We start from the raw sequence: 22,061 nt of genomic DNA, 5'->3' as shown, positions 1-22,061 counted from the left end.
CTGGATGTTTCGCAGGATGTTTTCCCGCAGGGCGGGACACGTCGTCCTTAGCCACGCTGTCACTGACTCCACGGCCCGGCGGACCGGACCGGACCGAACCAGGCAGAGCTCAGGGCGGAGACATTTAAAGCAACACGTTCCTGAATCCCGAAAGGAAACTTTGGAAACGGCTGAACTCTCCTCTACAGCTGCTGCTATTTATAACCCACAGCGGTGCGACCCGGTCCGGTTCGGTTCGGTTCCGGTCGCTCTAAGCGCTGCAAAGCTTCACGAACACATTCCCAGCTTTTATTTTGAAGCGCAGCGGTGAACTTACCTTTGAAGTGGTCCCGAGGACTCACGCGCTCAGCCCGGATCAAAGTTTCAGCGTCCGCGCGAGGATCGGAGAGTCTTCATCACACGTGACGTCATGAGGGAGAGGAGAGCAGGGAAACGGTCTGAGCAGAACCGAGACCCGCGGGACGAATCTGGACCTCCGGAAAACTGGAGCGGAGCCGCGTTGCGACACACCGAGCTGACAGGAGGGGGAGTCACCTTTATGACGTCACTGGTCACACCTGTCGGAGCGGGAGCGCTCACGTGTTCAAATCTCAGCTCCACAGAGACACGCGCGTGCTTGTGACCGCGAACGTCACTTTATTAAAGGTTTCATCCTTTGTTTTGTGTATTTTAGGTCATTTATTTCTCACAATAACTTATTTCCAGTTTTATCTGTTTTATTATTTTGGACCTGAACAAAAGAAACTTTTTGAAAAAATAAAAATAAACAAAACATAATTTTGATTTAAAACCTTTATTAAAAATGACAACCACATTTCTGTGACAGCTCCATCATCAGGCATGAAGACCTGCGTGTTTTCATCACAGGATGATTTCTGTGATCAAACAGGATCAATAAGTCCAGCCCTGGCTTTGCTCCAGAAGCTTCTGTCTAATCAGGTCTGAAGGACAGAAGAGTCACCAGGCTGCAGCTCAGGATCTGACTTTTCATCATTAGGTCACTATAACACAGCAAATATTATGCAAATTTCAATAAAATGCAGAAACTAGTATCAGTGATTTATCACTGGGATTTCTTGAACACACAAAGCAAGAAATTGAAGAAGTGTTAAAGAAAACCACAATGTTGAAAGATATAAAATACTGAAAAAGTGTTGAAAGCAACAGAGAAAAGACCAACATGAAATATTATTGATGATGTAAATAAAATAGGCCCAGATTTAAAACATCATTTCAAGTTTGTCTCCATTCAGCTGAAGAACCTCCCACCACCAGAGGGCAGCAGAGCACCGGTTCTCTCCCTCACCGGGTTCCTCAAACAGTTGATATTTAATTTTAGTGCAGAACTTTGAGGAAGAAATAGTCGAGTTTAAAATCAGCTCTGGGATTAACACTCCAGAAATATAATTGGCAGATCACAAAAACATAGATGTTAAATCAACCAATGCTTCGTTTCACCTGTTTAAACGCTTTAGTACCAGAAGTCTAGTGTTTATTGCAAGAATATGCAACATTTGTTACAATAAAACTGAAAAAAAACACCATAAAATAACATACAGCAAGAACCATCTGATTGTTTTAAGTGTCTGGAGAAAGTGGGACGATTAGAGTAATATTAAAATAGATTATAGATTGCAAACAATTGTTTGTAAAGGCACTTAAAGTTCCAGTTAAAACTTTCTTTTATAACACATTAGTTTCACATTAACACTTGCAAACTTTTTCTAGTATATCTATAGAAACATGAGGATGTTTAGCTTTAGGAAGCAAAAGTTAAACAACACAAATATCAAAGTGTTTCAGACTTCAGGAGAAAACAGGACGATTACTTATTGTCCTTCACAACCAGCAGGAGTTTGTGTGCTGCTGGCTCGTTTCAGATGAGCCACTTCTCTATGCAGGCTTTGAACACGGTGAAGTTGGAGTGCCAGTGTGTGTGTTTGACTCCGGACTGAACACACCGACACGTCGCCGCGGGCGTCCAGCGTTCAGACCAAACGTATCGTTTTTATAAAACTGTCAGAGGCAGAAGATCATAACTTATGAATATCAAAGTATTGATGAGGTCAATACATTTTGAACTGGCTGATTTTCCAGCTGAAGTTGGTTCTTATTAAAGTTTTCCAACCAATCACAGAAAGTTATTCTCCAAACAACGCAGAAGAAATCGACTGGACCTCCAGTTTTACCATCCAGGAATGTATCAGATTTCTGCCCTCATGAGGGGTAAAATACCCCGTATAAGGGGCAAAATACCCCTTATAAGGGATATTTTACCCCTTATCCTCCTTATAAGGGGTATTTTACTCTATTATCAGATGTTTCTTTCTCACTAGATTGACTTTAGTAGAAAGAGGTTGAAGAAACATCAGCTGTTTGCAGAAAAACACCAGCTGGTCACCTACCTCCTGGTTCCTCATTTCCACAACATCTTCGTTCAAGTCGTAGAACCCAAAGTGCACAGGAAAGAGGAAGCAATTATTTCTTACCTAAAGCATCTGAAACCTGGTTTGATCGAAACTTCATGTTGATAAACTGAAAACTGAAAATAACCGCTTCTCTGTTTCTTGTGTTCACACCAAACCAACATGTGTTCCTTAATTGTAAACCTCTAACTGTTTGTAATGATTTCTGATGCACATTTATCTGAATGAGACGCAGAGTAAGCTGGTCCAGTAAGCTGGTCCAGTAAGCTGGTCCAGTAAGCTGGTCCAGTACGCTGGTCCAGTAAGCTGGTCCAATAAGCTGGTCCAGTACGCTGGTCCAGTATGCTGGTCCAGTACTGGTCCTGATGGTGCAGAACATGGCAGCTGTCCTTTGACCAGGAAATAAGTCGCAGAGGGAAAACATTTCTTAAAGTGGTGAAACCTGGATTGCCATGGAGTGATGACGCCATCATCTGGTCCTCCAATCAGCACCATCTTCTTGATACGCAGGAAGTTTTCTCTCCAGTCTGAGGGAGGATGTGCAGATGCAGATAAGAACAAAGTGTTTCACATGGATATCGCTGGAATTAAACAGGTCATATAATCAGCCTCTGTATTCTTTTCTGCTCCGACAAAAAAGATTTCTGTTCAGCTGCCGAAAGGTTTTGGCATCTCCATGCATCGATTTGTTCTAAGCATCAGTGTGGGTTCAACCAGACCCACTGTGGGTCTATGAGGACAAAACATCATTAAGTCATGGCATAAAGAGCAAAGGTCCCATGAAGCCCGATGGTTTTACCTTTCAGGTGCTGGTGAGGTACTTCACCGTTTATCAGAGACAGGAAGGTGTTGCCCTTCAGGTAGCAGACTCTATGGTGAGGGTCTGCACAGAGAAAATACAGCATATTGTCTGTTTTATGTTGTTTACCCAGAGGCTCATGCAGAGTTCCTGCTCCCCCCTACCGTTCCAGTAGTCACAAAGCGAAAGATTCTGCCCCACTTCGTTGTAGCACAAAAGATAAACAGTCTTCTTTACACAGCCAGGTAACCACTTCAGGTAATCTGTGTCTGTGGAAAAACATCACACCTGTCAGCCTTGTGCTGCTTTTCCTTTAAATAGAAAAGAAGAGAAGACACCCAAACCCTGAAGCAAACATCCAACCTCCGTACTGTCCAGCCAGGGGTGACGACAGGGGATGAAGGTGTGAACGTTGTGGTTTGGAAACGTAGACAGAACTGCTCGGCAGATTAGACCACCTTAAAAAAGTCAAAACAACTAAATTAGGCAAATGTCAGATACTGGTCGTCTGCGGCTGTCGCTCCCAGTATCAGTTCACCTGGATGGAGATGATCTGATTGTGGCAGATTTAACAGAAACAAACTGTAGATGTGGGACATTTCAAGGCAGCGGCTATGGGCTGATTATCTTTGGTGATAAGATTGGAGTCTTTAGCTTGAGTCAGCTCCATAACGTTAAAATTACTGCCAGTCATGAAAAACATCTTGAAGATTTGCTTTAAACTTGAATCTGCATGAAGATGACAGATGATTTCAGACTATGCTGGTCTTTAATTTGACTCTTATGTACGTGCTAAAAGGTTCCAACTAACCCTAATGCTAACAGGTTTCTGTTATCACTAATGCTAACATCACGCTAAGACCAATGCTAAAGTCTCCTGCTAACACTAATGCTAAATAAACTGGTGTTTATTTTTTGCCGACAGCAGAGAGGCAGCAGTTATATTTGTACACCTGCAGATGAATTAGGGTTTTTATTTACAGGTGTGTCTTGCAGCTGCAAAGCTTTTTCCAACCAGCAACAAGTTCAACTTTTTTCCATGTTCATGAGAAAAAGAGATTAGGAGGCTTTGTGATGAAGTCTATCAATGACCAGAGGAAATTCCAGCTAACGTCTCGGATCCAACAAGCTCCAACAGGCAGAACCGTTTCAGTGGAAGAAAACACGGCATACACACTCCATACAGCTGGAGGAGGAATGAAATGACGCATGTATTCTGTGATATTTGTTACCCATAAAGTTTCACAATCCTTCAATAATGAGGGATTCAAGAAGTGTTGGAGCAAGTTGCTTCACTCAGCCCATATGAGCCTTGAGGTTCATCTTCATTGATTCAGAAAAAACTTCTGAATTTTCAGGGTCTAATCCAATCATTCATCCATCCGCTGTCTATAGCTGCGTGTTGTAGCAGCGCTGAGGGGCGGATGTGGGACAGACAAACTGATTTTATAGGTTAGACCTGGAAAAGCTCAAATTAAAGATGTGCTTTGTCCATTTTTGGCTCACTCAGCGTCACGTTTTCTCTGCCTCGGGTCGGTTTGAGTCCGCTCACCTTGTGAGAAACACAGCACATGGACCCCCTCAGGATGCGCGTTTGTGATTTTCTCGATGGCCTTTTTGAATTCTGGGACTTGAATCCACAATGGCTCCATGCTGCACTCGTAGTCAAACAGACTGATGATCTGCACCTCCGTACCTGGATGCACCTGCATGCAAATCAGTCAAAAAATCAAATAAATCAGAGAAATAAACCATTTAAAACAAAAACTGTGACTCCATAAATCTCATTACAAGCTGGCAGTTCTTCAGCTGAGTGTTATCAGCCAACATCAGGTGTTTCCAGTAACACTCCCTGAAATAAAACTCACTGTGAGGAATTGAAAATCACAGAGGAACAGAAATCAGGGGTTTGAAATGCCAGGCTGGATTTCACTTCACCTGAAATCTCCACCTGTGCTTCAAACTGTTCACAGTTTTAATGTGATGAACTTTATGAACTGAACTTGATTGCAATGTTCCTTTCACATCATCTAAGCTACAATGAGGCTTTCTCCTACATTTTGTGAATAAAAAATGGTGGATGTTCTTTACAAAAGCCACACTGTAACAAATTGCTGTAAAAAAATGGCCTAAACTGAACAGTATCATACTGTTTCTATTGAAAACGGTACTGCACCGTGAAAAACAATGCATTCTGGGCAATTATTAGTGTTTTTAATAAAATACTGTAGTATACTGTGAGTAGCATTGCATTTTGGGAATGATTTTAGATTCAACAGTAAGGAGGCTCTTTAAACAGAACGCTACTGTATTTCTGAAGAAGACATGTTGTTGTGACATGTGGAAGCAACCTCTAGAGCAGGGGTGTCAAACTCCAGTCCTCCAGGTGTCCTGCAGTTTTTCAATGTGCCACAGGTACAAAACACTGGAATGAAATGGCTTCATTACCTCCTCCTTGTGTAGATAAGTTCTCCAGAGTCTTGCTAATGACCTATTATTGTATTCAGGTGGTGCAGCAGAGGCTCATCTAAACGTTGCAGGATACCGGCCCTCGAGGACTGGAGTTTGACACCCCTGCTCTAGAACTTTCTTTACAAGGACTATCCATTTGAATCCTGCATTTTATGAGCCATCCTAAGGTAAGTTATTTTTGATGATTCATATTTACAAATATTGACATGTTTGGAAGCTCTTTTTCTTTCTTTTGTGTAATTTGACTTGAATTGCTATGATTAGCTGCTAAAGTGAAATTGGTGAATGGATATCAACTGGGAATTTGGAGTTTCACAGAGTTGACTTGGCAGAAAACTGTTTAAATGTTATGCTGGTGTCTCTTTAACTCTTAACATTCAGTAGTTTGTCTTCATCTAGCGCACATTAAACCCTGACTCCTTAAGCATCATATGCTAATCTGAAATTACTGCATTTTCAGGCGCTTTCTTGATCTCAACCCTGAGGGACCAAGGCCAGCTGTAGCAAGATCATCTCCAAGAGGACAGGGAAAACTTTCAAAAGAAGTCGGTCACTGTCATCCCCCGTGTTTCAACTCTGCTGAAAAACCTCATGAACTTTGAATGGAATTTCATAGTGAGAACTTTCTAACCAAGCTATAGATATTGTTGCCCCTCCACGCAAAAACAAGCAAACAAAAACTATACAGGCATGAAGGCAACTTATCCCTGAACAGGAGTGTTCTTGAGAGATGTTTTTGGTTTAAAGGTCAACATAATCTTAAGACATCTCTTTTAATTAAGAGCATAAATGTTGTTAAGGGTCCCACTTTCTGTTCTTCAGATGTAATTTTGACTGTACAGGCACCATGTTCAACTTATCTTGTCTAATATTGTTTCATTGTTTTATATTTTGAAGTTGGAGCTCTGATTTTGCCCTAAAGGAAATTCAAGTCTAAATGTTTCATTTAAATTTTTATCAAACTAAAATTTGCATTTTTCTTCTATGCTTTAGATTGAAAGTTAAATGTTTTATGTTGCATCATATTGTTCCTCACTTCCACAAAAAGTCATATTTTGTATTGAAAAAGTAGTGTGCTGAGTTGTACAATGCATTATTTCCATAATTTATTTCATACTTATTTTATTTCAGACTAATCAAAAGGCCACAATTCATGCTTTATTCAAATACTCTTTGAATCAGTTAAGAAATTTATTTCACAAAATAGATGGTGATTTTCTTACTGTTGTTCCAGAATCTGACTTACTTTGGACAGTTTACCCTCAACATTCTTGTAGAAAAGGTTTAGGTTTAAGGCACACATACATTGTCGTTTCAAAACCTTCGTCTTTATTATGTGGCCCACTAAACACCGTGTGAGTCGATGTTTGAGTTGGTTCTTTTGTTTCCCAAATAAATGTTTGACATGATGGAACTTACATTTTCTAAGTGTTTTTTTTTTCATGTTTCTATTTTATATTGGAAATTTACAGTAGTAAGCTGTATGTGAATTCAACAGTAATGGTACCATAGAAAAACGGTAATATACTGGCAACACAGCTGCCAGGAGTCTACTGTGAATCTGATAAAAAACAACAGCAATGTGCTGTAATCAAAAGATTTCTTTTGTGACAGTAATATACTGTAAAGTTGATTACAGTAAGGGTACTGTATATTAACGGTAAAATGCTGGCAACCCTGCTGCCAGCATTTTACTGTAAAAATACAGGGCAGTTTGTTACAGTGTAACCGACATGGTTTAAAACTTACTTTTTCTGCCAAGAATTGAAAAACTTGGAATAATAAATGGTTGACAGATGTTTCAAAAGATATAATAAAGTTATTATTTTCTATTTAGATGTCTTGCTGAATCCTGAACTCAGTCTTGTTTTGTTATCAACACTAGTAATCCAAATTATCACAGAAAGTCACATTTCATACAGTACCTGATATGAATCTGCATCATTATCCTCTGAGATTTTTAATTTCCATCTGTCAAATTTTGTTTTCAACAAATTGTGTTTTTGTGATACGTTTTTGATGCAAAAATCCCAACAAACGTCTGAATGTCATAGATGTTTTCTCTTCAAAGCATCAGCAAATAAAAATAAAATAAAATGTTCTAAGAAACCAAAGTTCAAAGAAAATAAGATTTAGAAGTCCAAGGTCAAATTTAAAAGATAGAAAGAAATCTGGCAGCTTGAAAAGAAAATACTGAAAAAACTGGCGGTGGGTCAAGACTTTTGCACAGTATTTTAAAATGAATAAAAAAATAAATGTCTTAAAAAACTGCAATAAAATGTGCTAACAGATGTTTTGCAAAGTCATAGCAATTGTAGTTGTAATTGAAAACTTTCAGTGAGTTACTCTGAACTTTAACAGGTGATGAGTCCCACCTTACGAATGAAGTCTGAGAGAGTTTCAAACTGTTTGGGTCCGTCCAGGATGCCGTGGACGATGATCACAGGTTTGTATCCATGCGTGGAGCCTGCAGCCAGCAGCAGCAGCAGCAGCACCGCCGGGGGCCCCCAGCTGGCCCTCGGAGCCCTCATCTCCACCTGGTCTCAGCTCGCTGGTGGAGGAGACCTGATCAGGAGCTGCTTTCTGTTTCAGACGTTCCCTCCTCTTTGTGATGGCTGACGTGCTTGCTTTGCAATATCCGTATTATGTAGTGTTGTCATATGAAACCCAACCCACGCAGCCACGCTGCAGCGCTTCATTGCGGTTTTCAACATGAAGCTTCTCTTATAAAACCAGAATCAACAGCGTGTTACATTTTGTCCATTTAGATCTTGGAAATGAACCATTGAATTTAAGTGACGCCAAGTAAACTGTGAAAATAAAATCATCTCAACTCGTTTCCTGCAGATAATGAAAAAATATGACATCGTTAAAAAGCCACTGAAAAAAGCTAATAACGTATGAATTGTGACTCTGACGTATATTTCTTTGAACTCTTCTCCAATAGGGAGCCTGAATGTGGGAATAAGATAAATCACGCAAAACTAATATGGAAACGAGATGAATTTGGTCTAGATTTAAAGTCTTTCGATTTCACAATATCCGAACTTCAATGTTTTTGTTTTGCTGTAAGACACGTTAGTATCTTACAGCCAGTAGGGACGTAGAGCTACAGGGCCACTAATGCGGATAAGATGCATCAAATATAAGGGAATTTACCGTAGATTGACTTTCAAACGTCATATGTGATTTTTTTCTCTCTCTTTTATTTTGCCTCTTTTACTTTTTGTCATTGTTTATTGAATTAGTTCAGCTCAGGAACTCGGAGGTTTAACGTAGTGCACTGTAAAAATAAACTATGCCATTTTAATATGAACATGGGTTCTGAACTTGTTGTTGTTCCTAATGTGGCCGCAGGGGGCAGTGAACGCTCCTGCTGACTCTGGCAGAGTTGGGTCACGTGTTTCCTGTTTCCCCTGTAGCGCGCCCCATGTTAAGCTAAGCTAACCAAATTGAATTTGTTGGCAGTTTTCAGGGAAATAAAGGTTCAGAAAAAGTTTTTTCCATGGCTGCAGGAGGTGGTTTGTATTTTTTAACCGTTCAGACTCTGAACTTACACCTGCAATAGAAAAATATTTTATTATTATTTTTGTAACTATTATAACGTTGTTGGAGCTTTTTGAAATCGGTGAGTGAAGCTGCTGATGTTGTTTTGGTTCTTTTCACCTAAAAATGACAGATAATTAATTTTAAATAAGAAAAACGGATTTGTTTAAACATTCTAAGCGGTTCCGAGTAAAAGTGCCGAAAAACTGAAGCTTTCTACAATGACTAAAGTTTAATTATTCTGAACCTGGTTCAAGACAGACAGGTACTGTTTTCTAACGTTTTTCCATAAACTGAATTTGCTTCTGATAGAAAAAGCAAATTCTATCAGTAATGAGAAGTAATGTAACGAGAAGCCGAGCTTTGCCGGCTAAAAGTCCAAGTTTTGATTAAAAACTGTTATATCCTTGTCTCCAAATCCAACTGAACCTAAACACTAAGCATCTATTTATTCCTAGAATCTTCCTCAGTTTGGAATAATCTGAAAAACAATTTTTTTTCTTCCAGAAATAGGAAGTTTAACCATGGAAACTTTTTCTTTGCTTTTTAATATTTGTTAATTGTCTGACCTTTAGTTAAAAATTTACTTCTTTGATTATAGTGTTTTACAAACTTGTAAATTTAAACAAACATTTTTTGAGTTTTGTCTGGAAAAAATATGTTGCAACTAAATTGTTTCCTATAATTCAGTTGTTTTTTGTTGTGCTTATTTCCAGTTTTTTCTTCTTACATTTTATCATATTGTGCTAAAGGTTTCACATGTTGTTCTGGAGCTGCTGTCTCGACTTCCTGACCAAACTAAACCGTTTCTGCTCCGCCTGTTCCGTCTCCAGGCGCGATGGCCCAGCTGGAGCAGTGGGTGAACGACCGTCTCCATGACATCCTCGGCCTGAGCGACAGATACGTCTCCCAGTTCATGATCGGCATCGCTCGCAAAGCGTCCAGCCGGAGGACCTGGTGAGCCGCCTGGAGCAGACGGGAACAATCGACATCGACCAGAGCGTCTCTGCCTTCGCAAAGGAACTGTTTGAAAAAGTACCAGCTTCCTAAACCTTAATGGCTCCTCTGTTGGGTTCAAGGTCTTTTGGTTGATGATGAAACTTGGACCACTAACGTTTCTCTGTCATGTGGTAGATTCCCCGTCAGCAGGTTATTGAGAAGCCTTCCAAAGCCCTGGAGCGCCAGGCCATAGAGATGGACAGGAAGAACCGGACCTACACGCTGCTGGAGGACAGCGACAGCGACGAAGAGGCAGCGGCAGACAAACAGAGAGGCAAGAAGAAAGACAAGGACAGAGGAGGCAAGAGGAAGAACATCAGACAGAAAAAAGCCAGCGAGTCGTCGAGCGATGATGAAACGCCAAAGAGGTAGAGCTGGACGATGCATCTGGAAAACATATCTGGATATAATGCTTTCATATCAATCCATATTGATCATTAGGTTTTTGTTTTAAATATCTGAAATATTTCCAAACTGTGGCGTGACCTTTCCTGTTTTAACCGTCACTCCACTTCAATGTCTTTACGAGGGGCTGCTGCGCAAGTTACTCTGCAGGTTGTTGCAAGGGAACCAAAGAGTGAGTTAGTTAGTTGATTCCCCAACCTGGCTTAGCTCGCTGTGAGAGGTTAAGCAGTTAAAGCCTTTCCTCTGCCTACATCCCTCAGAATGCTGTGCGGTTCTGGATTAGAGTTCAGTGTTGAAGTTGCACAGAAACAGTTTTTACAGTTTACTGAGCTCCAGCTGTGAACAGCCAGTTGTGTTTTGTCACTTCAGGGGAGGTTCTGTCCTGGAGGACCACAGATCTTTGAAGAAAGAAGAAGAAGAGGAGTGGGAGAAGGAGGAGAGGGAGCGACTGCTGGACATCGAGGAGAGAGACGCCTTCGCCCAGAGAGTCAGGCAGAAAGACAAAGAAAAGACGCGGAACATCGCCGAGCGGACGGATAAAAAGGTGGATTGAGTTTTTTTAAAGAGGGAACAGCGCCTCCTACAGGTGGAAGCTATATTCTGTTTCTTCTGTCTTCAGGCCTATGAAGAAGCTCAGAAACGACTGAAGATGGCTGAAGATGATCAGAAGAACATGGTTGGTTGTATCATATTGTCAACTTTGGGTTTCTCTGGACTGTAGCCGAGTTGTAACGTTTCTCTCTCTGCGTTCAGTTGCCGGAGCTGAGGAAGCGTTCCCGTTGGGAATATCTGAAGAAAAGAGAGGAGGAGAAGCTGGAGGACCTGGAGGCGGAGATCATAGACGACGAGTATCTGTTCTCCAAGGAGGAGCTGACGGAGCGCGAGAGGCGGGAGCTGGAGTACAAGCGGACCCTCCGGGACCTGGCCAAGGACTACAAGCAGGCCGGGGCCAAGGAGCAGGAGGAGAGGAAGAACCGCTACTACATGCCTGAGGAGAGGAGGAGCAAGGTGAGCAGAGCGTCTCATGAACGTGGCTTAGCAAACAAAGCCGGGCTCAGCCAGCGTCTCCCGCCTGCAGGACGTCCCCCAGAGGGATCTGGAGCTGGACGAGGCCCCCATGGAGCTGGGAGGGGAGCAGGGCCGCTGGGAGGAAGAGCGGCTGAAGACGGCCTCTCTCAACTTCGGAGCCAGGAAGGAGCGCGAGCTGGGCCTGAAGCAGGAGCAGGACCGGTACCAGCTGGTTCTGGAGGAGGAGGAGATGATTGACTTCGTCAGCACGGCCATCACCATGAAGGGGACGCGCTCCGACAAGGTGAGCCCATCTGCAGCACTCAGGCTGCACAGGAAAACATTTCAGAAAGCTTTAATGATCCGACAATGTTCCAGAAACATCCGGGAGGGTTACAGTTAGAGCATTTACTGAGCTTTGGACCCAAACCTGGAGAGGACAGGAAGGGGCTTGACAGCAGCCAACCCTCTGACCTGAGAATGTGGTTCCTCAGACTGTCCACTAGAGGGCACAGCAGTTGAGCTTCAAATAACTTGGCTTCAAATGTTTTATCACAACAACCGTCAAAAATACAACATCAGTAATATTTATTTGTATTAATTATCCTTATGTGCAGCAACCAGATGCTACACTCTATGGAGCAGTCTTCACCAGCTTGCTGCAGTGCATTCTGGGACTTGTGACCAGGAGTCATTTAAAGCTGATTTGAGTTTCGCAGCAATTTATAACTTATTTGCTAAATATGACTTAAAAGTATAAATTTCTTATTCTTTCTATCTCAGATCTGATTGCAAATTTTAATATTTTTTCTTTTCATGCATTCTTTTCTGAATAAGGAATTACAAATATTACAAAATATTTTCAATCATCTCAGCTATGAGAGTTTTTGTTTAATTAAGAAAATATAGTCATAATATTAGTAGAATATGGATGTAATTGTATTAAAATTATGAGGACAAAATAATTTTGATAAGAAAAAGTCTTGGAGAATTATTATTTATTTTTGAGTTGGAGTTGTCATAAAATTACTCTAAATATTAGGACTTTATTATCGTATTACTATAACTTTATTCTTGTACTGAAAAAACAAAAAATCTTTGCCCGGCCCTAATATTTCATTATAGAGTATCTTGAATTCAAAGTCCAAATAAAAACTTGAAACAGGCTTGCGAAACAAGATGGCCGCCCTCGGCGCGCTGACATCACTCTGACACACAAGGAGAGGTCTGTGGAAAAAAATCACATTTCCAAAATAAAATCCTGAAAAACAAAAAATGTGATTAATTAAAATCAGTTTCCTACCTGCTAATCACAAATATCTTACATTTTACTTTTTTCAGTCATCAATTTATTGTTAACACTCTAAAACATACTAGCAGTAAAGAAGCCAAAACTTTACAAGAACTATAAACATTAAAAAGTTAAAACTTTCTGTTTGTAAGACTTGTCTAGTGGCAGATTTAGCTGCACCTGGTTCTGATTCAGTAAAAGCAGTCTGGGGTTAAAGCATGCTAACATGCTTTAACCCCATGGTAACACCCCTCGTGGCGGCGTGTCCAGGACGAGGCGGAGCCGGCGCTGTCGCAGGCCGAGCTGAAGAAGCGCTCCATGCAGGAGGTGCGGCGCAGCCTGCCCATCTTCCCCTACAGGGAGGACCTGCTGGCCGCCATCACCGAGCACCAGATCCTGGTCATAGAGGGCGAGACGGGCTCCGGGAAGACCACCCAGATCCCACAGTACCTGCTGGAGGACGTGAGTCTGCACTATGAACACCTGATTGATTGTCTCCCTTCATCACATGCCAACATGGACAAGTTTTTCTAAAATGCAGAGATAAAAAATACACAGATGAATATATTTTTGGGGAAGTTCTTAATTGGAAAATAATGATAAAAACCTGCCTTTTCCGTTGCAGGGCTACACCAAAGGAGGGATGAAGATCGGCTGCACGCAGCCCCGCAGGGTGGCGGCCATGTCTGTGGCGGCCCGCGTTGCCGAGGAGATGAGCGTGAAGCTGGGGAACGAGGTGAGCCCGGAGGTCAGGACCTGGATCCAGGGTTCAAACCATCCTCTAACCTTTTATTTGGTGGCGTCGTGCAGGTGGGGTACAGCATCCGCTTCGAGGACTGCACGTCTGAACGCACCGTGCTGAAGTACATGACGGACGGGATGCTGCTCCGAGAGTTCCTGACCGAACCCGACCTGGCCAGCTACAGGTAGAGGAGACTTTCAAAATAAAGGCTTTACTCACAAGGCAGATTAAAACCAGGGGAATATTCCAAAAATCTTTTCCTTGAATTTGTTTGTTTCACTTTAGCTGACTGAAAGCAGACTCAGCTCATTAAAGTGTCTAATTACAGCAGCACATTTAAAGAAACAGCAACACAAATCTGCTTCTTGTCATCAGATTTCAGGGTTTTTTAACTGGGCAGAAAAAAAACAGTCAACTTCAAAAATCCAGGAAACTGAATAATAAGGGTGTTTGTGGAAAATGCATTCATTTCTGTTAGAGCTCCAGTCAGTAGAACTTCACAATAAATGAACTTTTTTAAAAATAAGAAGTAAAATCTGCTCTCTGGCCCTCGTTCTGTTCGGTTCCTGAACGTCTCGGTTCCTTTCCCTCCAGTGTGATCATCGACGAGGCCCATGAGCGAACGCTCCACACCGACATCCTGTTCGGTCTCATCAAAGACATCGCTCGGTTCCGACCCGACCTGAAGGTTCTGGTGGCTAGCGCCACGCTGGACACGGAGCGATTTTCCTGCTTCTTCGACGACGCTCCGGTGTTCAGGATTCCCGGCAGGAGATTCCCCGTCGACATTTTCTACACGAAAGTAAGTCACCGGATTATTTTTGGAAACAAATTTATCCTGAAAATCTGTAAAGGATTATTGGAAAACTAACTTTATGAAATTTTGAAATGGTTCTTTATTTAGTTAACCTGTTTGTTCAGAAATGTATTCGGTTCTACTATCAGTTTGTTCTTTTGTCCATTTTTTTTCTGCTTCATTTTGAACGTTCAGAAATCTGAACTTTAATGTCTGTTCATTATTATTTATATGTTTAGTTGATTTATTTTTATTTCCCAATAGCATTAAACTTTGTCACTTGGCAGTTCTCAATCTGAGCTAACAAAAATCTCGTGGGGTTCCTCAGGGCTCTGCTGTTGGGCCACTTTTAGTCTGGCTTAGATTATGGAACATTGTGACATCTTTACCATATTAATGCACACAACACAACTTTATTTCTACTTATCTGTGTTTTAGTTAGTTGTTCCAAGTGTTTTCTGTGTATAAAATGTTTCCTGTACCTTTGAGCTCACTGATGTTTCTTGACGTTTATTTGGATGTAAAAGTTCAAATGAAAAGCGTCTGGACTGACCGTTCTGCTGTGTGTTTGTTGTGCTGTGCAGGCTCCGGAGGCGGATTACCTGGATGCTTGTGTGGTTTCAGTGCTGCAGATTCACGTCACCCAGGCTCCCGGGGACATCCTGGTCTTCCTCACCGGACAGGTTCTTTTCATCAAACACCAAGCAGCAGGAATTTTACCTGTAAAATATCCAGAAAACAAAGTGATCTTTCTTTCTGCTTCACAAAAATGTGAAATGGTTCCAGTTGGTTCCTGAAGGTATGAATACTTTTCACTTCAGATGATAATTAGAAAGTAAAAGGACTCAGTTGTATGCAGCTGTTTCTATTAGTTAGCAGTTGGAAGCATTGACCAGTAGGTGGCGCTGTTGTGCAGCCATCTGAAGCAGCATCAGTGTGGCGGTCCACAGGAAGGTATTGGTATTAAAGACACGTCGCTGTGAACAGTGAGAAATGAGCTGCTTGCCGTATTTACGGTGTGAACTTGTGAGCTTCTCTCCTGCTGCATCACACTTTTATGCTTTGGCTTCATTTCACATCAACATGGATCCACTCCTCATTCTCATGTTGTTTTATAGTGTCTGTATTAATAAGCTACAGGTCAGAAACTGATTTAATTAAATGCTCAGGAAGTTTTTGAAGTATCTGTGATGGATCAAACTGCCGTAAGAGGAACTAACGGCTCCTGTGGGTTTTGCAGGAGGAGATCGAAGCGTGCTGCGAGATGCTGCAGGAGAGATGCAGGCGTCTGGGGTCAAAGATCGCTGAGCTGGTGGTTCTGCCCATCTATGCCAACCTGCCGTCTGACATGCAGGCCAAGATCTTCAGCCCGACTCCTCCTGGAGCCCGGAAGGTGAGTCCGTCTCCTCGGAACGCCGATGCTTCCCACCCAGAGAGTCACAGAGTGAAACGTTTCATCCCAGGAAGCAGAAGAACAATAACTCTTCCCAGACGAGTTCCTGTGAAGTGAAACGGCTCTGCGGTGCAGCTGTGGGTCAGAGGGTAACCTCCACTTCCTGTCTGGTCTCTCCACTTCCAGGTGGTGGTGGCCACCAACATCGCAGAAACGTCTCTGACCATAGACGGGATCATCTACGTCATCGACCCCGGCTTCTGCAAACAGAAGAGCTACAACGCGCGCACGGGCATGGAGTCGCTCATCGTCACGCTTGCTCCAGGGTACAGGAAGCGCTGCTCTCATTAATGTTCAACCGGCTGCGGCTTTCAGAGGAGGGTTCATTGGAGAAACTGTGACTGTAATGGTTTTATCTTTATGAGGAAGCTGCTCTGGTGGAGATCAGGAGCGTTACAGACTCTCCTGAAGTTTCTATAAAAACTAATTGTGGAAATTTTGGATGCTACCGTAGCTGCTGCCCCCAAATACAAAGTAACTGCATCTTGCTTCCCAATTATTGATGGTGAAGCTGATTATTATTGTATATTGAGAAGCCCAACAGCAGAGCCCTGCTTGTGCTCTGTCCTCACTCTTCCTCTCAGTGTGGGATAAATTCATGCTGAATGTTCATAGAGTTAAAGGCAGATATTTGCATACGCTCCATAAAACGAGTCTTTTTGTCTCTGACATTGAGCTCAGTTGAATTGTTTCTGTTTGGGGATTTTCTGACAGATTAATCTGCATTACCTGGATGCTCAGCTGTGGATGTTTGTATTTTAGCAATCTGGAGCCATCAGGCCGAGCGCCCTGGTCCTCCTCAGGTCTGGTTCATGTTCAGGTCCAGTTTCCAGAAGCTGAAGTTGCCATTGAAACCAATAGGGCAACTCCACGAAATTATGTTATTGATTCAGTTTTATGTTCATTATTTTCTGCTGTAGTTGGTCAATAATTATCATGCGTCTCCTGCTTTCAGGCTTCAGCCAATCAGAGAGCAGGACGGGCGGGCAGAGTGGCTGCTGGGAAATGTTTCCGCCTCTACACGGCCTGGGCCTTCAAGCACGAGATGGAGGAGACGACGATCCCTGAGATCCAGAGGACCAACCTGGGGAACGTGGTGCTGCTGCTGAAGAGCTTAGGTCAGTCTGAGGAGACGGCGGCCATGTTGGCCCGCCGCTGCCCTCCCAGCTCACTGCTGTGTTTCTGTGCAGGAATCAACGACCTGATTCACTTTGACTTCATGGACCCGCCGCCCCATGAGACCCTGGTGTTGGCCCTGGAGCAGCTGTACGCGCTGGGAGCCCTCAACCACCTGGGGGAGCTCACCAAGGTTCATGTTTTATCCCAGCTTGCTTTGTAGCGCTGCGTACGGCACCGTCCCAGAAAAACTCACCTCAGCATTTACTTCTAAACCTGCGATACAAAACAACATTGTAATACGACTGTGGTGGCGCCCCGAGCTAATCGGGGTAAAGATGCAGGGACGGCGCCGCAGCTCCGGGTGCCGCAGCAGCTCTGGGCGCCGCCGCAGCTCCGGGTGCCGCCGCAGCTCCAGGTGCTACGGCGGCGTCTCTGCATCAGGTGTCAACATGTAGCTCCATGATGATAAAGTCCCTGAATGGGAGGAAATGACACGGGATCAATGCTTTTCAGCTTTTAGTATCTTGTTACTGATACCTGGAGGCCAAACAGAGGTCGAAGGTCAGATTTTCATTATTCCCAAAAGGAACCTTATCACCTTATCTATGCAGTAATCATAAATAGAAGTATGCCTGCAGGGTTGTGGAAACACATTTATGGAGAAATGATTCAAGTAAAGGAGGCTCAGAGTGACTCAACCTGAAGGCATCAGATGTTGGTGATGCGTTCAGGTTCATCTGTTTTCTCCAGCTCTATGATTTGGGTGAACCAGATCCATTGTGATCTTCTGCGTATTTCTACACCTGATGTTTGTCACGTGTTGCTGAGTCACTGACTTGCTCAAAGTGAGGGATGACTCGGCGCTTCCCGGCCAGCTTGCCTCGTTAATCACTGATCACTGAGGGAGTGTTTGTCTGAACTGAACCGGTTGTTTTGGTTCTGCTCCAGCTGGGTCGCAGGATGGCCGAGTTACCGGTGGATCCCATGCTGAGTAAAATGATCCTGGCCTCAGAGCAGTGAGTGGCACAGCTTCACTTCTCACTATGACGAAGAATTCAATCAGACACGATTATAAACATCATTTCCATGGTTTCCAGGTACAAGTGTTCAGAGGAAGTGCTGACCATCGCCGCCATGCTGTCGGTGAACAACCATCTTCTACCGGCCCAAAGACAAGGTGGTGCACGCCGACAACGCCAGGATGAACTTCGTGGTTCCGGGCGGAGACCACCTGGTGCTGCTCAACGTCTACACACAGGTAACGCGGGCGGCGCTGCTCGTTAACAACGTGATCCGCATTGATCCGCCGTGACCTCCAGCAGAACCTGGAGCAGCTCTGCAGATGAGCTCTGAGAAAAATGCAAACGTTCACTGCAAGATGCAAATCATTCAACAAACGGGCCAGACTGGGCACAGCCGGGGCAGTTCTGAAGAACTGACAATATGGACTCACAGTTCATCACAGTATTTTGTGGTGCTGTCATTATAACAGTAAAAGTGACTATTTGTTTTTAGGCAGCTGCATGCAGTTAGAGCCCCATGAACATAAATTCTGTTCTTCAAAACAATCCTTTTGCTCTGAATGAAAGCTGTTTGGTTTAAAGTCTCTGTGGTAGAGGATCAGGCGTGTGGACCGGACAGCTGTTGGTTCTGTCTAAGCTGTGTCCCGCTCTGCTTCGTCCCCAGTGGGTGGAGAGCGGCTACTCCACCCAGTGGTGCTACGAGAACTTCATCCAGTTCCGCTCCATGAGGCGAGCCCGGGACGTCCGGGACCAGCTGGAGGGTCTGATGGAGCGCATCGAGGTGGAGGTGGTCAGCTGCAGCGGGGACAACGTCCCCATCCGTAAGGTCAGTCCTGCTCACAGAGCGGTCGTCCTTCCACAGCGTTTCCCTGCCGTCTGAAAAGAGGAACAAAACGTGTCCTGTTTTGTTTTCTCGCTGACGTCTCCAGATAAAATCTGCTAAACAAAAGGTTCACTTTCCTAAAAATCCTCTCGGATTTCCTGGCTTCTTTCACAAAGACTCGACAGGGAAACCAGGTCCGATCTCTGAGCAGCAGGAGACATCACACCAAACTCCCTCTGATGTTAAAACCACATGTGTGTCGTGATTCATTGACCTTTGACCTGCTGCTGCTTGCAGTTTTCTGTCTCAGATCTTCACTGAGCTTCATCAGACATTCATCAGGAACATAAACAGTTATTAAATGATTTCTGTGACAGTGTGTGTGATGACATCAGAACATTTCATTGTTTCTGTTTTCTGTTGCTTCGCCAGACGAATAAACTCCTTTTCTAATCCTGATCCCTGGAAGCTGCTCAGGCCTGAAGGCGTCGGTTCATTCACAGACAAAACTACGACTTCGGGAGGCAAATCTCAGAGACACGCTGGGTCCAACAGGGAATTTTCTTTAGAATCATTCATTGTTAGGAGTTCTGATCCGTGTTTCACTTCCCGGCTGTGTGGAGCAGAACCAGGAGAGCTGAGGCTGCCAGCAAGCAGAGGAACCGACACCGCAGCTTATCTGAGGCGGTGCTGGGTGTGTTGGACCAGCGGAGCTGAGATTCGGATTCAGACTGGAGCCTTTAGAGAGGGGTCAGGGTTCAGATTTGATTTGTTTAGGATATTTTTGGAACAGCTGCAGCCTGCAGTGAGGCGGCTCAGGCTGCCACAGAGTCAGGGCCGATTCAGCAAAGTGAAAATTAGAATATTAGTCTGCTTTTATGATAGATTTTAAAGCATAAAAGGAACAACAGCCTGGATGTGGTTCACACAGATTATAACATGGCCAACAGCAGCAGCTGCCCCGTCGCCAGGGCAACAGATGGCAGGATAAGGACTCGTCAGGCGGGACTCGTCAGCGGGACTCGTCAGGCGGACTCGTCAGGCGGGACTCGGGCGCCATTTGCATACTTTTGCATGAAACAGTGACTCAGGAAAACAGATCTCTGCTTTAAACGGGATTTTTTAAATGAACTTTAGAGAGGGGTCAAAGTTCAGATTTAAGTAGGAAACAAGTTCCCAGCAGTGTGAATGTTGAAAAAGTTGCTGAATGGAAAGCAACATGGCGGATCTGTTGCTTTGACAGGATGTGCTGGTTGTTTTTCTCATCCTGCAGTTAGAATTGAACTTGATGGACCAGTTTCTCATGATGACTCAGCTGCTGCTTCTGGTTGTGTCCTGTGGGCAGCAGCAACACAAACTGAACCTCTGAATGTCTCTCGCATGTTGAATGTCGTCCTCTGTGACCCTGTCTGATGACCTTTGACCCTCACGGCCTCTGTGTCCCCCGGCAGGCGGTGACGGCCGGGTACTTCTACCACACGGCGCGGCTCAGTAAGGGCGGCTACCGGTCGGTGAAGCACCAGCAGACGGTGTTCGTCCATCCCAACAGCTCGCTGTTCGAGGAGCAGCCGCGCTGGCTCATCTACCACGAACTGGTCTTCACCACCAAGGAGTTCATGAGACAGGTGACAGCAGCTGCTGCATGTTTGGAATGTAAACAACACCCTGAAGGCGGCGGGCAGGGAGCGTGTCGCCTCGCGCTGACATCACATTCATCAGCTCTGTTCAGTTATCCTCCATAGCTTCCTGAAGGCCTTTGTTTTACTCACGTTCCTCTGATCTGACCTTTGAGTCACTCAGAGATAGAAACACTCCTGGACTCCAGAGATGTCGTCGACAGATAACAGACGGGTTCAACTTGAACCTTTGAGCTGACTGTTGCCTGCAGCGATTATTTACCTGAATGTGAGAAAAACCAAACATGGCAGAAAGGATCCAGCTGCAACAAGCCGATCCCGTTTCCTTCGGTCTCCATTCGTTAAGAATGACTATAAATAACCACAGAATGAAACGTTGTTTCTTTCCTGGTCAGATTCCCAGCTCCTCACATGGAGGAAATAAAAACATCAAAGCTGCATCAAAATCTCAAACTGTTCAATGAATAACTTCATTTAAGAGACTTTTGTACAGACAGGTATGTAATGACTGGCTTGTCAGGGAAAATTATGTGGAAGGTAAAATTTCATGTTAGGTTTTTTGAATCTTAACAAAACACTCAGGGGCTTTTTAATATTCAGATCCATTTGGATTCTGCCTGTTTGACCCACCAGAAGGTTCTGGTTGTAATATAATGGCTCAGGAGCAGTTTGGACCGTCAGGAGACCAGAGGGACAGGTTGTAGGAACGGAGTGGTTCGGTTCAAGTCAGAGGGTCAGTTCGGATCAGAACCCAAATTCTGATCGGCTTCTTGCTGTGCCAACAGGTGATAGAGATCGACAGCGGCTGGCTGCTGGAGGTGGCGCCTCACTACTACAAGAGCAAAGAGCTGGAGGACAGCAGCAGCAAGAAGATGCCCCGGAAGCAGGGCAAGGCCCGGGAGGAGCTGGGCTGAGGCCCCCTGGGCCCCCCGGGGGGAGCTGGGCTGAGGCCCCCTGGGCCCCCCGGGGGGAGCTGGGCTGAGGCCCTCCGTAACCCCCCGGAGCCCCCCGGGGCCCGGAGTGATGCTCACATCTGGATTATCTGAGCCGTAAAGCTGCTGCCTGTCGTGGAGGAAGAACCGGGCCACACTGATGGACGGGTTTAATGATAAACCAGACTGAAAGTCGGTGCTTTTTCCTGCTGCACCTGAACGCCCTCAGACTCATTAACGGACCTGAGTCCACACAGAACTGGGTTGTACAGAAGTGGGTTACGGTTTATCTGAGCTGATAAAGTTTATGGCGATCTGTTGTCCTCTGATGTTTTCAGACGTAAGCAGGTTAAAGGTTCTGGTCAAACACGCCCTGCTCTGGGTTCTGTGTCAACACCTGACCCAAAACACTGTGCAGAATTAAAGAAAGTGATGTTTGACAACAGCTCTGAGTGTGTGTTGGTCATGTGGACGCTCTGAGGTGGTTCTGCTCCGGTTCTGAGGTATGACAAGCATGCGCTGCAGCTGCGCTGGAACTTTCCTCCAGCTCCGGCGCCTCGGATCGTGTCGGATCAGGTGGTCTCATCAGGT

The 22,061-nt window shown here is 44.3% G+C and overlaps 1 protein-coding gene and 1 pseudogene across 1 annotated transcript; one reads left to right on the top strand and one right to left on the bottom strand.

Annotated features, from left to right (window-relative positions):
• Nucleotides 1–2,511: 2,511 nt before the first annotated feature.
• LOC129353554 (lysosomal thioesterase PPT2-like) lies at nt 2,512–8,285 on the bottom strand (annotated as a pseudogene).
• Nucleotides 8,286–9,117: 832 nt separating this feature from the next.
• LOC129353522 (pre-mRNA-splicing factor ATP-dependent RNA helicase DHX16-like) lies at nt 9,118–21,915 on the top strand. Its single transcript, XM_055022875.1, is given in 23 exon segments — nt 9,118–9,325; nt 10,077–10,184; nt 10,187–10,278; nt 10,378–10,610; nt 11,017–11,191; nt 11,267–11,323; nt 11,401–11,655; nt 11,726–11,959; nt 13,217–13,408; nt 13,572–13,682; nt 13,757–13,872; nt 14,283–14,490; nt 15,069–15,167; nt 15,725–15,877; nt 16,064–16,193; nt 16,882–17,055; nt 17,128–17,246; nt 18,005–18,072; nt 18,154–18,207; nt 18,209–18,314; nt 18,743–18,904; nt 20,353–20,526; nt 21,324–21,915. Coding segments are annotated over 22 exon segments (3,144 nt in total). The 5' UTR covers nt 9,118–9,325; nt 10,077–10,081; the 3' UTR covers nt 21,453–21,915.
• The last annotated feature ends 146 nt before the right edge of the window (nt 21,916–22,061 follow it).

The sequence above is a fragment of the Poeciliopsis prolifica genome, unplaced genomic scaffold (assembly GCF_027474105.1).
Source record: "Poeciliopsis prolifica strain line A6 unplaced genomic scaffold, Auburn_PproV2 SCAFFOLD092, whole genome shotgun sequence".
Lineage (NCBI taxonomy): Eukaryota > Metazoa > Chordata > Actinopteri > Cyprinodontiformes > Poeciliidae > Poeciliopsis > Poeciliopsis prolifica.
Note: the sequence above shows the minus strand (reverse complement) of the source record. Positions and strands in the feature narration are given on the sequence as shown.